Source organism: Ascaphus truei, chromosome 1 (assembly GCF_040206685.1).
Source record: "Ascaphus truei isolate aAscTru1 chromosome 1, aAscTru1.hap1, whole genome shotgun sequence".
Classification (NCBI taxonomy): Eukaryota; Metazoa; Chordata; class Amphibia; order Anura; family Ascaphidae; genus Ascaphus; species Ascaphus truei.
This window is the reverse complement of record NC_134483.1, coordinates 342,766,570-342,781,246: the sequence shown is the minus strand read 5'-3', so window position 1 is coordinate 342,781,246 and position 14,677 is coordinate 342,766,570. Positions and strand designations below refer to the sequence as shown.

General features: G+C 37.9%; 1 protein-coding gene across 1 annotated transcript in view; it reads right to left on the bottom strand.

Annotated features, from left to right (window-relative positions):
- Nucleotides 1-3,480: 3,480 nt before the first annotated feature.
- COL25A1 (collagen type XXV alpha 1 chain) overlaps nucleotides 3,481-14,677 on the bottom strand; it is a 469,301-nt gene continuing 458,104 nt past the window's right edge. Inside the window, exons 36-37 of the mRNA XM_075608347.1 lie at nucleotides 12,739-12,777; nucleotides 3,481-10,934 (exon numbers count right to left, since the gene is read on the bottom strand). Coding sequence (XP_075464462.1) covers nucleotides 10,899-10,934; nucleotides 12,739-12,777 — 75 coding nt within the window. The 3' untranslated portion in view covers nucleotides 3,481-10,898. The remainder of the gene's footprint in view (nucleotides 10,935-12,738; nucleotides 12,778-14,677) is intronic.

Sequence of the window (14,677 nt, the reverse complement as noted above, 5' to 3'; positions counted from 1 at the left end):
GAATGTGAGGTTTAGTCTCTCAGCCTGAGAGGCGCTTAAGACCTTGTGTCTTGTGACCAGTAATGTCACCATTGTGAGATAGAAAGGTATATACAGTATAGCTCCACCTGAGGTTCTAGAAACAGGTTCCTCAGAGTTCAGACGGAAGACTCACTGTGAGTCTTGTAAATAGGTTTGTGTGTATAGTTATATGTATTAAGGATATCCAGTCACCATTTATTGCTTTCAGTTAAGGAACATGCCCTATATAGTTAGAGCCCATAGTAATGGCCCAAGATTGTTCTCTGGCCAGAAGACGAGTGAGCATGTGCTCAGCAGGGAGTACTCAGAGTAGAACTCTTTAATATAATCAGTTCGGCTACACCAGAAGGTCCTAAGTAAACTCTCGATCAGATAAGTATAGACTAAGAATGACGTGCACCAAAACGGGAGAGTGATCCTAGAGAGTAGAGTGTGTGTCCCAACAAGGGTCACCTGATATAGGGTATTATAGACGCTATGCAGGAGATTGCCAATCTAACCAATACTAAGGGAAAAAGCATACACCTCCCCAGATTAGCAGTGAGAGCTACCAAGGGAAGAAGCATAGAGTAATGGTAATGTTTGATACCAGTTTATGTCTGAAGTGAAGTCTGTCTGTTCAATGGAGAGCATTATGAAGGGCTGTGAATAAAGCTCTTGTTTGTACTATAAAAGATCCTGGCGCCCATCATTTTTCTATCTGCATATGCACGGCCAGCACCCTGAGCAGGTATGAGAGACTGAGCACAGCCATGTAAATATCCGAGGCGCTGTAAACTCCTTTAAAGCCGGTTATGGAGGGCTACACTTAAGTAGCCCATATTTTTTCAGAGGATTACCCATTTTCGTGGCCAAGGCCTTGCAACACATTGCACAGCAAACCTCAGCCTCACTTTCTCAAATATTCCAGGACTGCTACCTCTCATTTTAGAGTTATTGGTGGGGAAGTATCTTACTGAATCTGTCTAGATCAATATGTCCTTGAGTGCAGGGGGTGAGATGCCGGAGAGCTCAGTATTGAGAATTGTTGAGAACCTAAGTGTTGAGCCGGGGAGTGGAGCGAGAGGGAAAGGACGGGTAGCCCCTACGTGTTGTGAAGGTGGAGGGGGAGTGTTGTTGGGCCTAATATAGGGAGCAGATTTTGTGCCTGCAGCCAAAATGGGGCCTATGTACTAAATGTCGCAAATGGCATTTTGAGCATAACATTTAATAATCTCGAATTAACTGTGTTTGTGTGCGCCTACGTACTAACCTAATTTCTCCCACTGTGCCCCTCACATGTAAAAAGAATGGTTTTAGTCAAATATCTTGGTGTGCAGAAACGGAATGCGTTTGGAGCACAGATATTAATGGTATGTACTAAAACAAGTTCTACTTAAAGTAAAGTATGGGTCACAATTGTCCACCAAGTTGAACCTGATGTAAAATTAAATAAAAAGTCAGTTTATATTGTATATTGTGTAGAATTAAGCTGCTATATATGAGTCAAAAATATATTTGACGCAGAATGGAGGTTTTAATATATAGGTTAACAAAATGTTTTATTTTCACATTATGGTCTATTCCAAATAATATTACACTGATAATGTATATGTATTAATACTAGCATACATACTTGCATAAATCCAAACATTTAAATAATTCTGTTTTAATTGAAATGTTATCAATCAGGAATTTAACATGACTCAACGCATCAAAGTTAATTTCAAACAATGAACGCATCATACGTGTTAAGCCTTTATACATACAATGCACATTTTATTAAGGTTGGTACTAGCCATTAGCACAAGTCTAAAATATGATCGTAGAACATATGTGTTCAGCAGAAAGAGAAGCAGTGGCTCAAAGTGTTATCCTGGGAGTGGGGTGTATGGCGGGGCCCACAGCAACCCTAAAAATTTGGTTTGGCTCGGCCTGTTGCGGCACGGGACAAAAAGTGTGTGCAAATGAGATATTTCTACCTATTTGTAATTTAGCATCTCTCATACTCCACTGACTTTGACGAAAAGAACAGGAAGCAGGTTTGCAAAGATGAGCAATAAAACATTGGCTGGGTTATTAGTTGGAAGTTTGAAACCTACTCGCCGCATGTTCATTTGAATAGGCGTCTACTCTAAAGGTCAAGATAACAATTCCCTGGAATCTAATCTCATTTTTTCCTCCTCGTCATGTTTTTCCTCGGTAAAGCTCACCTATAATTTTGATTATCCATTTATATAGTTGTTTTTTTTTTTAAAGTGCCTGCCTATTACATCATCCAAAACAGGCAGTTCCTTTGAAGCAGATGTCCATTTTTGCTTGTTTTGTTTCATGCACAAGTGACATTGACCTGGTCCCCACCTCCTACTCCCAAATAAATGCAGCGGACACATTTGGTCATTTATGTGGATGTAGAATGGACTGGACAAACGGCAAGGTCATATCTCAAGCACCATGAGAAAATTGTCTAATGCAGGTACAACAGTATCATTTTATCAAGGTTTTATAACCTTGTTTGTGAGACCTCAATTTCAGTCAATGGACCTTCATCAGGAGTCACATGCTTCATAAAAGTATTCTGCTGCGCCGGGATTACACAATATTCCACATGCTTGCATCCTCTCGATTATCCCCAGGTGAACTAACCCGGAGGCGCCCCCTTGCACTGTTCTTTTTCATCGTGTTGATATTTCGTGTTCCTTGTAAATACCTTGGCTTGCTCATACACACTCTGAGAAACGACTCTTCCAACTCAAAGGTGGGATTAATATTTTAATTACACACTTTTTTTTTTTACATTATGAAAATATGTCATACATAGTGTAAAAATAACTCTGAAGATCAACTTCTCACCATCAAATAATACACCAAAATGAAAGTACAAAAAACTCATGAGTCTGAAACCAGGTGAGGAATTTAAAAACAAAATGTGTTGTTACTTAAACCAGAGCAATATATAATAGAAAATGAGATCGCTTGGCAAGTGACAAGTTTGAAAATGGCTTGGATAACACAAAATGTTGCAATTCTGTACGCTCCGGGCAAAATAAACAAATGGAGCATATTTACAGTGACAAGACACTTATGAACATATTTAAGAAGCACAGCTAAATCATAAGATTACTGTGTAGTCCATTCAAGTGTTTGGGCCGCAAGGCAGTTTATGACTTAACACTGCTTAGAAAATATGGCCCTGATTGTATGTGATTGATCACAACATCGACCCATGTGTCTTACCAATAGCAGCATAATGCTTGCAGGAGCTCCTTCTAATAGGAGTCCTTTTGCATTCTGCAATACAAAACCAATTGTCACAGTAACAATATACATGATGTTTATATATATATATATATATATATATATATATATGTATATATGTATATATGTATATATATATATATATATATATATATATATATATATATATAATAAAATAAAAAGAAGTAAAAAATAGAAATAAAAAAAATATATATATCTTAACAAAAGGGAAAAAGGAATATACGTACATCTTTTGAAAAACACGTAGCGATACTACATTGCGTCTTCTTACATTTGTACACACACTTGTTGATGATTACCCGGATAAATGTTAACAATATGTTAACCCATGTACTGTAATCTCGTGAAGCCACAGAGATGCGAGTAATAATGCAAATGTATCTGGTATACAATGTTTCTGCAATTCAAAAACAAATTCTAGTTTCATAAAATCCTACAACAGAACAGCTTTGGGTGCAAACATCTCCACTTCTTTGCTGCCGGAGGGGTCTCCAGTGCTCTGCAAAGCAATGTGCTGCTGATCCGTTTTGCCACTAAAAGGTTAAGAGCTTCATCTCTGGAGGATCATGCAGTGTATTTGGGTACACAGTGTGCAAGAACCAGTAAGTGACATAGACACCACACAGTCAACATGCACCCCTTGATTGTTCTGAGAAGCATGGCCTCCTCGAATTAACCCTTTCGCTGCCAGATAAACCTGTGTAGCCTATGAGCTAAGGCAGGAGCGGCCAACTCCATTCTCAAGGGCCACCAACAGGCCAGGTTATAAGGGATATCCCTGCTTCAGCACAGGTGGCTCAATCAGTGGCTCAGTAATTACGACAGTCACTGATTGAGCCACCTGTGCTCAAGCAGGGATGTCCTTAAAAGCTGACCTGTTGGTGACTGTTGAGAGCTGGAGTTGGTCACTTGTTAGCTAAGGGCTTATAGGATTTGAATGAAAAACAAACCCAAGAAATTAAGGTCTGTGTTTACTAAGCAGGGCTCTGCCGTATGACATCGTCTGGCACTGGAAGACACCTACTGTACAGGCCAAAATATGGCTTATGCCACAACACCGTTTAGTAAATATGGCCCTTAAACTCTAACTATGCTTCATAAACTGAAGTAACAAACAAGTGGCAACAATTGTGTCTGTTTAGGGTTTGTGGTAAAACCTGCTACTGATCCACAAAATCTGAAACTTAACTCATTAAACGTGTGACGAATAGAAAAAATAATAATGAGGCTGTTCTAGGAGAAAAAACATACATCATGGAACCGTTTCCAATATAATTCAGTTTTCAGAGGTTCATTGGTGTGCACTTTGCAGCTGCCAACTGCTGTTCCCTTTTCCCTTGCCAAGACAATTGGCCAATCAGGTTTGGAGAAGTGTGTGTCACACTGATGTACCTTTTTAGGCAGGTTATAGCATCTCTTTAGAGACCAGTGCATGCAAAATATTTACGGTAAGGTAATAATAACATGTAATTCACAACTGTTTTATGTTATCAATAGTGAGATTCAGAAAAATTCATTAGTTGTTTATTTCTCTAAAACGTTTTTTTTTTTTTTTACTGGCATCTCTTTGGCTTGTTAGTCGCTCTTCAATAGATTAAAAAAAAAAATGTATTGTCCAAAAACCTAAGGCCCTAGTTTCTAAGTGGTGCTAAGACATAAGGCTCCTTGGTGCCTTACGGCAGAACTGCTTAGTAAATATGGCCCATAGTGTATGATAGCACTTTAGGGTCGGCATTCACCAAGCCGCGATGCAGGGTATTGCACCCTGACTCACCATTACCTGCCACTCAATTAAATTGCCCTTAACGGTAGATTAATACGATCTCCTTATATCGGCGCTTAGTGTATCCCGGCATTAAAAAACAAAAACGTATGAACATATTAGCTATTTGGCACATTTGTGACACCATGAATTAGCAAGAATACCTGTGCCTGTAGGAATGTTCTTCATCTTACAATGAAATAAGACTCCATTATATTATATTAGTATTAAGAAGAAATGTCATTTAACAGGCAGGGTAAGCAATGTCGGTGAAAAATTGAAGTGCAAAACTCCTGACAAACGATAAGCTTGTATTGGATAACCTTACTGCAATACAGCGCTCAGCACAATGATGACTGTGCCAGCTAATACTAATTATGTGCATGCATATTGTAAACAGCTGCATATCCCATGAATTAAATAGCATGGATATATTATATAATGTCCCCTATGGGATTCTGCCATTCTTTTTAATACATTATCTTAACGTTTGCATTTTTTCAACGTTGCAAACAAAATACAGTTAAGCTCAGCCTGTGACGATACTGGAATAAGTTAGCTAAACCAGTGTAACATGATTGGTCTTGTTGGTCATTGTTGTTCAGAGGTGCTGTGGCTTGAGAAATAATCTCTCTCAGCAATTCCTGTATCTACAAATAAACATTTACAGCCAATCTGAGAAATGTTTGGGTAAGGACAAAGTCTTTGCTTCCAATAACAGGTTGACAGTCAGCATAAAGCCTCTTGTGGGTTTAGAGAGATGGACATGCTGAACTGGTGTAGAATTTATTTTTTTTTCTCTGCAAAGAGGGCCACAAAAGGTATTGTGATTTAACGTAATGGTGCAACCAGTACATACTGTATGTACAGCAGTACTTCAGGTGAGGAGAGGAGTCACATCATACAATTTGGGGTTAAAACTACAGGTGACAACTGCATTTTTGTAATTTATTTACAGTATGGTGATGAGTGAAAAAGAGGAAGTTGTAATTACAGCAGCACATTCAGAGCCCTAAACACTGTTACACTGAACAATTGCACTCAGTTCCTAAAAGGAGCAATCAAAGCCGTTTGTTTTATTTTTTCAATGCAGGATTGAAGCAGGGTGTCTCCAGAGCTGATCCCCATTCATTTCAGCTGTGGGGACCCCCTGCTTACGGAGATGCTTACCTCCAAGGAGGGTGACGGAATCTCTCTGGTTTAAAGCCCCCGGTCACAGGCCAATAGGAAGCTGCACCGAGTGATGTCACAGCTTTCTATTGGCCTGCAGACATAATGTAAACCCTGGAGTGCCTACCGGCACCCACTACGGAGGTATCTCCAGAGGCAGGGGGTCCCTGGAGCTGAAATTAATGGGGTTCAGCTCCAGAGACCCATTGCTTCAATCCTGTATATATATATATATTTAAAAAAAAACATCTTGTATTGCTTCATAAAGGATGAAAGTGTAGAAAATTGGGATAGACAAGTCCACTCACTGTGGTTGCACCAGTGGTCAATGTTTAATCATAGTTGGGGTAAAGATTACCGCTATCTTTTGAAATTACAGCCCCAGATTACCATTTCTCTTTGATTGGCAAATATATGGTTCCACTTTCCATATAAAGATTTAAATTAGGCAGCCTCTCTCTTGTTCTGCTTTCTAAGCATAAATACTGCATAAATCTTCCTAAAAAAATGGTCAGAATCGCATTCCCGCAATTTACGTAGATTTAGAATCTCCTGAAGTCCATTACCTTTCTTAAGCTCCTCTGACACTCAGTCACATAGGGAGGTGGAGGCACTTTTCTTAAGCTCCTCTGACACAGTCACATCGGGAGGTGGAGGCAAGTATCGGGGAAAAAAAGGTGAAGGAAAAAACTCCATGCTACAGTTGTACCAGAAAGTAGCTCTTTTGGAAAACTGCTTTGAAATGTAAAGTTAAATGCTACACGCCTCTATTCTTTAATGCAGGGAGTTGCATTGCACTGTAATAGGGCAGTTATCATTGCCAAGTTTCCTAGTGTTGGTCTAAACATGTTGACAGGAGACTTGCAAACATCTACTGATTCTTTTCACTTTGTGTTTTTTATTTAAGGGAACATTTGCAAATCGGTCCACAAATAACACAAATGGGCCTTTGCTCCCAAGGTATTGGTGACTTCTGTTGATTTATTCACAAAATCAAGGTTAAAGGTATGGCAATGTCATTTCTTAGTGTTCTTCTGGTATGATTAGAAAAAGTGCCTAAAGTCATTGTCCTTTTATGTACCGTTGGCGATTAAACACGCGTTTCTATCATCGAGTCACAAGTTAATCTATGCTAATTCTCAGGCTATTTGTGTTTCAAAAATATGTCCGTATTAAAAAAAGACAGATGTAGCAATACTAAGATAATGTTCATTTGCACCATATTCAATGCTATACAATTATTTCAGATATGTTAGAAAAACCACTGTACTCTATTTATTTTGTCGTAACAGCTTTGCATGATATAACATTGTGTGTACTCTCTGCAAATGCCCCCGCAAAGAAAAATCGCACAAGCATACCGTAGATACATACAAAGTTAGTGTACAGAACAGTATACAGTGACACACTGTTTAGCACTTGTTTACAATGCTTTTCTATAGATGAATCCTCCAGTGATTCACACCTGCACAGTTATTAAGTAAAAAAAGAAAAATATTCTTGAATTAGGAAATACATCACACAAGTATAAACCCACTCGGTTTATCAAAGTTTGACTCTACTTTTACACTGATTCAAAAAGCCTGACAGAATAACAGAATCAGAAGATATACTGTATTCTATCATTTTCAATATGAAAAACTGCAGTGAAATTCTGGAGTCATTTGTTGTGCTGGAGCAAAACTTTGATAAGTAAAACCTAAACCAGCAAAAACCCTTGTAACAGTTTAATGCATAAACTGATTCAAACACTTATAAATACAATTAAACGGCAACAAAACAATTACTTAAGTTGTTTCTGAAAACATGAATCTCCTTAAACATAGAATATCAGAGTACTAAAAATATGTAACAGCTAACAGTATGTTTGATGTTTGTGTTTTCTAGGAGATTGCGAAGAGCATTGCAAAAGAAATGCTTGCAACACTTCTGATCACACAAACCAAAATACATGTTAGAAAGCTACTTTTCAATAGTCCATACTAGGCAAGGCCAAAACGGCAGAACCTCGGTTTTCAGCATAAGAAATAATGTTACATGAGGAATGCTACTAAAATGAAAGAATAATTAATATTCAAGTTGAAAATACATCGTAATAACAAAAAGTATATATATTATAGCATAGCACCAAGGAAGAAAAATGAAAAATTTGAAAAATTGAAAAAAACAAACCATATGAAACAAGTTACTAAAGCTCTTATTGAAAGTGAACAGGCTTCTATCTGTATATTTATATGAGGAATAGGTAAAATGGTTAAATGCATCTATTTATTCTGTACTAGGAAGTGATGATGACCTGTTTGTGTCTCTTAACCAGGGGACATGTATTTGAGGGGTTTTCTTCTTACGGCTCTTCTATTTAACCTTTCTTTCAAATACTGATGTTAACTTATTGGGGCAGATTCATCACTGTCCGATGTGGGGTATTACACCCGATCCAGTGTTAAATGTCTGTGACTTGAATGGGAGTTAGCACCCGGTCGGGTAAGCAACCCGACATCAGAACTTGATGAATCTGCCACATTGTCCTCGTTAAGAATTGGTGACCATCTATGGGATTCATTATTGTTGACATTTTGTATGTACACAAATGTGTTATATATATATATATATATATATTAGGTGTTAATAGATGCTTTATTGGAAATATATCAAATCAATTCTCTGTACAATGGGTGCAAAAAAAAAAAAAGATGGTTAGTACTTCGTACCACACAGAGGGGGCTACCTCTATATGTGTCAAACAACTATAAAGTGTGGTTAGACACACATGAAACTTTTATTTTATTTTGCCCTTTGGCCCAGAGTAAAGCATACAAAATCCATTCGGCAAGTTTCTTACACTTGAGGCAGATCCGTTTGCACTGAAATAATAATCGGATTTTTTTTTGTGCAGAAAAAAAGGGAAAAAGTGACAATCCAACTCTCATAAATTGATACATCTCCTTATAATACATATACGGTGCACTGCTCCTCCTACTGCACCCTGTCAGCCCTCCCCATTGCTAAGCATATACAGGAGGGTAAATCAGGGGCCGTGATACACTGATGATGCTGAGAAATGCATGTTCAACTTGCCTCTTTCCACAAACATTTTTAAAGTGAAATAATTTGGATTAAATTTGCATGTACAGTATACGTGTTCCTGTTAGCAATATTACTACAATGTGATAACAATGAATTCATACTTTCACTGCAGCCATTTGACTCAATATCAGGTGAGTTGCGTTTTCAGGTGAAAAAACATCTATTTTATCCACTGCTCCATTCTTAATGATTTTGTTTCCATTCTGCATTACATTATTTCACATGCCCTCATGTGATAAGGGGATTGCATTTTTGGAACACACAGTGGATTCGTCTGGATGAATTAACATGCACAGTTCATGAATCATGTGGTTTGCAATTCAGCATCACAAATGTTGTTTTATGATGAATAGACAAAAAATAAAATAAACAGGCATTAAAACACTGAGGCCCTGTCCACAAAAGGTTGCTAAGCATTGGCACGCCTTTACTCCCATTCATATGAATAGTAGCTGAGGTGTGCTAAAATTTACCACCCTTTTGTGGATATGGACCTAAGTAGCTACAGACATACAACAGTGGTCAATTAAAATGATCTATTCTAATGAAATAATAAGTATTTCTTGTCTGCAAAACAGAACCAAAAATGGTGTTTCAATCTAAAGTTGCATCTTTAAATGATGCTTTTTAAAGAAGTATAGGAAAAACACACACTGTTTTCTTCCTGTAGCATATCCAGCAAACAATAATGAGAAAGAAATGAATAATATATTACATCTACTACAATCTCTTAAGCAGCTGTTGTCTATTTTTAACCACTCTCGTTAAAGATAACTTGTTAACATTAACATAAGGGGTCACCCGCTAGTGGTTGCAAGCGCTATATGCACAGGAAGCCTATTTATTTCAAAGGCTTACCCCGTGTGGCAATACAACAGCGTTGTGAAAAAGCCCTCAAATTATCAAAACGTTAGAAGAGAAAACGAATAGTCATTGATTGACCATGTCAACAGATTATGTATAGACACAGAACATAACCCCTTGGCTTCCATCAGGTTTAACGTCTCTGGAACAAATCTTAAAGCAAGAGGTTTACTAGTGTCAAACCCTTATTACAGATTTCCTAAAGACCATTGAAAAACACCTTTGGAGCCAATAATGGAAAATATTAATAAACACATCATTTACTCAAAAGCTCCATTTTTTTTCTTTTTTTTGTGTGTATATGTTATGCTTAAGCTGAATTAGTTCAATTATACATACTAATTGCCTATTGTGGTCATAGAACATTGAGAGGTCTATCCCTTTCTCCAAGACCACTTTGTTTCTGTAGAGTGGTGTGAGTTTGGGAGGCATCTCCTTTCAGTGGAACTTGTCCAGCTGTGCATTTATTTCCAGCTACAGGCTGCTGCAGCCTTTGCCGCAGCCAGCTCCATTCTTTATTGTATCTCTGTGACAGATCCTGTCGTCAAAATGTGGTCCGTCTTCTGCTTCCTGAAGGTCACGTGTGGCACGAAACGAATAGGTGCTGAAGACAATCAGGATCAATAAGCCTCAGCGGTCAAAAGGCTCGTCAAGTAGGAGACCAACGACTTGCAGTTTGGGCCAAATGTCCCCCAAATGTAATAACTTTTATTTGTTGTTTCTATTCCAGCTGCCTTTATCTCTTTTTGGCTATAAGCCATGGTGTCACCCCCTTAGAACGAACAAAAGGAAAATATTCAGAAGGCTCGGTCAGAAGTTGCGGCGAGCAGGCAGTTAGCATGTGAGGTTCAATCACACAACAAACATGTTTGGCACATAATTCATGCATTTCTTTAGTCTGTACAATCAGCAGCGATGGCACAAATCAGCGGTGCAGTGTGGCATGAACATGGATGTGACGACGTGTCCGAAGGCTCCAAGTACATTTAATAATTGTTTGCCCATATTTGGTCACTACTTTTCATGTCAACTGGTCCATGGCGTGCGGCTTGCCGGTATGTAACAAGCCGTATGCGAAAATGTCTGTGAGTTAAGCAAAATATTACGCTAAACATAGTCATATATCAAATATATAGATAGATATTTCCATAGTTTTGCAGATTTCAACAGCGGTTCTGACCACTGCTGCACAGCGTGTGCAAGTGAATAAAAGATGGACTAGGGCAAACAAGGAGAACAAGGTACATGTAAACATTTCTGCTCAAATCATTCAGTTTTCAACTATAAATACAAAGTTTGGATTATTATTTACAACTTCATGCTTGCATGGTTAGATTCATCACTGCAAAACAAAAAAACACAAAGTTGTGAGGTAATTAGTAGCCAGACAAAAATCCAACTGTAGTATATTTTTTAAATAAAACAAAGCAAAAAAATATTTTTCTGAGCATTGCAATTGTATGAATTATTTTCTATATAAAGGGATATTGTAACCTTCAACATTCATTCATTCTGCTACTGAACATTCTAGAACATTCATTCTTTGTGCTATTGTGCCTGCACCATTATTTTTTATGCTGTTGTGCCCATAACTAGCTAGCACAGATAACAGAGGCATTGACTGACACATATACTATCAGTACACAATGCTGCAATTAGAATTAAATCCCTTTACGGTCAGAAAAGCCAGTAACACATTTGGGTTAAATACAGTTACAAAAGAGGATATGTTTAAGTACAGCTATATAGGAGGATATGAGTCGTAGTACATCATTTTCAGGAACTTAGAGTTTCTGTATATTAAAGGACTAGTAATGCTCATTATCAACTGCATATTTTCCTTGGGACACCCTGACCAGGCCATGTTTTAGGAACAACCAGTTAATCACACATAAGATTAATGTAAACACCAGTGCTTGGTAATTCATTGGTTAATCTGGTCTGGCTGGGGTGTCCCACAGGGGGAGTTAAGAAACACGGGTCTAGTTTAAGATAGGTGGGTCATATATAAAGATAACTGCAGTTTAGGATGCTAAATTATTCAATTGGTACTCATTTCTTAGCATTGTATAAGGATCTAACCCTTCCAAAAGTGTATTTTGCGAAAGTTCTCAGAAAATACTCAGCACTCTGGTTGTTTTAAAAAGTAAAAATAAGAACAAAGTCCGAGCTAGAATAATACATGTGGATCAAATGACCAGATCATCAAATGAAAAAAGAAAAAGCTTCCTACGCTTGATTATGACCTAAAGCACAGAATAATTGGCAGGGCTACTTGTTGCTAATGGAAGACGTTCCTTACGTGGCTCTCTTGGTACTTTGCTGATGCTTTTTATCTAATGCTATCATTTGTATGTACAGCTCAGTGTTTATAATTAATGCACTGATCCCTTTCACATCAGGCCAGCACACTCTCGCAATAAAATGTTTCCAGAAATGATCCCCTTATACAGTATCTTGCAATATTTTATATCGCATCAAATACATGTGCTGAATGTTTTTAAGACATTAACACTATTTGATATTAAATTGGTTAGTTTCACTCCAAACATAATTGCTCATTAGTAAGTTCATACCTTTTGCCAACAACCAGGCATTGGAAGTCCATCTGGTCCCTATTCCAAGCATAAAATATACAATACCAAGGTTAAATACAGTTCAAGATTAATCCCGATTAGATACAAATCCCCACCCATTAAGGATCTGATCTCAAGCTAAATCTATTTTTCACTCAATACAAACTTCATAAGCATAAAAACAGTACATAGTGATCCATTCATAATGATAATATACACTACAAGTAATTATTGATATTGCTTTCTCTTGCAAAATGATTCCTAAAATCAGATTGCTTTCAACTACACAGTTCATCTCATCTTAATCAGAGGCACAGCCAGACCACAATAATGGGAAAACACTGGCACTCAGAAGCATGGTTACCATATCAGGAGCGCAGTCACTTGCGGATCATACCCTTTCTGCGCCGTGCTAGAGCAGTCATTCTCATATTGGTGCTCCTTGTCAAATATCATTACTATAACCCAAAACTGGCTCTGAGGAGATAGGTTAGTGTTACGTAATATCCCGAAAGTGATATCACATGACAGCAACAGCCCCTGAGTCTGAGCGCCTTTTTGATAGATGAAAGATCATATTCTGCATTAGAAGTGGTCAGAAACTGAAATGTCACATCTTAAAATTAAAATGTAAGAGAGGGAATACCAAACTGAGTTTCTCCCTTTCTCTGGCTGAGCCTTTGATTTGATGCCATGCAGACCAAAATCTTATATTCACACAAAACTATCTTAGGTTCAAAGTGAGCCATCTGTTTTGAGAAAATGATGTGGCTGAATGTATGAACTGGTGACTAGCAATGATCTGCCATTTCTATCTGGAGGTTACCATTGTGAAGGTCCAGGCCAGCTAAAAACCGCATCTAAATCATGAAGCAAAACATGTTTTTTTTTCCCCTAAACACGGAAGTACACTTGATTGTGCATGTCTAGCAGAAACATAATCTTGATGTACGGCCAAGTAGCTTATTAATATAAGAATTGGCTCTACCAGGTACATATATCTCTATTATCATAGGTCTCATCAGGTAAGCTTGAGTGTCACTTTGGACTGGGATTTTGTGACTGCTGACAATCCTGAGAAGCAATTTTCTTATTCTACAAACACATTTACTGTTGAAAGTGTAATATACCAAAATAACTGTGTGCCAGCAAATGTTCTGCTGACCTGCTATATATAATCAATGTTTTTATGAGTGTACTTGCAAAATCAACATGATTGTTCACATTCTCCAGATATAAATGGCATAATATATATAATAGACATAGAAAACAAATATGCTTTTTTTGTGCAAAATGCATGCTCCATTTTTTCCCCAGCAAAATACTGAAAAAGTGGTCTCTGTTCCTTTTGTTACAGAGAACTATTAAAACAAACCAGACACACAGTTTTAAAATAGTTTGACTCATTCCCCTACTGAATGTATACATGTGGGTGCCACAACACCTTACTTGGAAGCAATGTGTGAGAGGTAGATACTTTACAGCGGTTTCAAGAGAAAGATCTGTGTTTGCCATATTGGTACAAGGAAAGGGATTACTAGTATCATTTTAGTATGGGCGGGATTTTACATTCATGCTGAGATAAGGATAAGGATAGGCAACTAGGAAATTAACTACGAGGAGTAAGTTCCAGAGGGAAACTAATAAATGAAACAATTCTAAGGGGTGTATAAAACAAAGGACCGGGCTGCAAGCTATTATGTCTCTACGTAGATAACCTGCTCGTCTTTTCTATCAAGTTCTAACTGAACTGCAGGCTATCACAAGCCGCCCAATGTAAGAGCTCTGCAGCAGTTATCTGTGTTTACCGCAGGGTTACGTGTGTCTATGTGAGCAAACCATTCCATGTATGCTCGTGTGAAAAACATTCTGAGGGAAAATATAGAGGGAGGACAGACAGAATGAGGACAGGGATGGGTGAGGAAAGGGAAAGGAAATC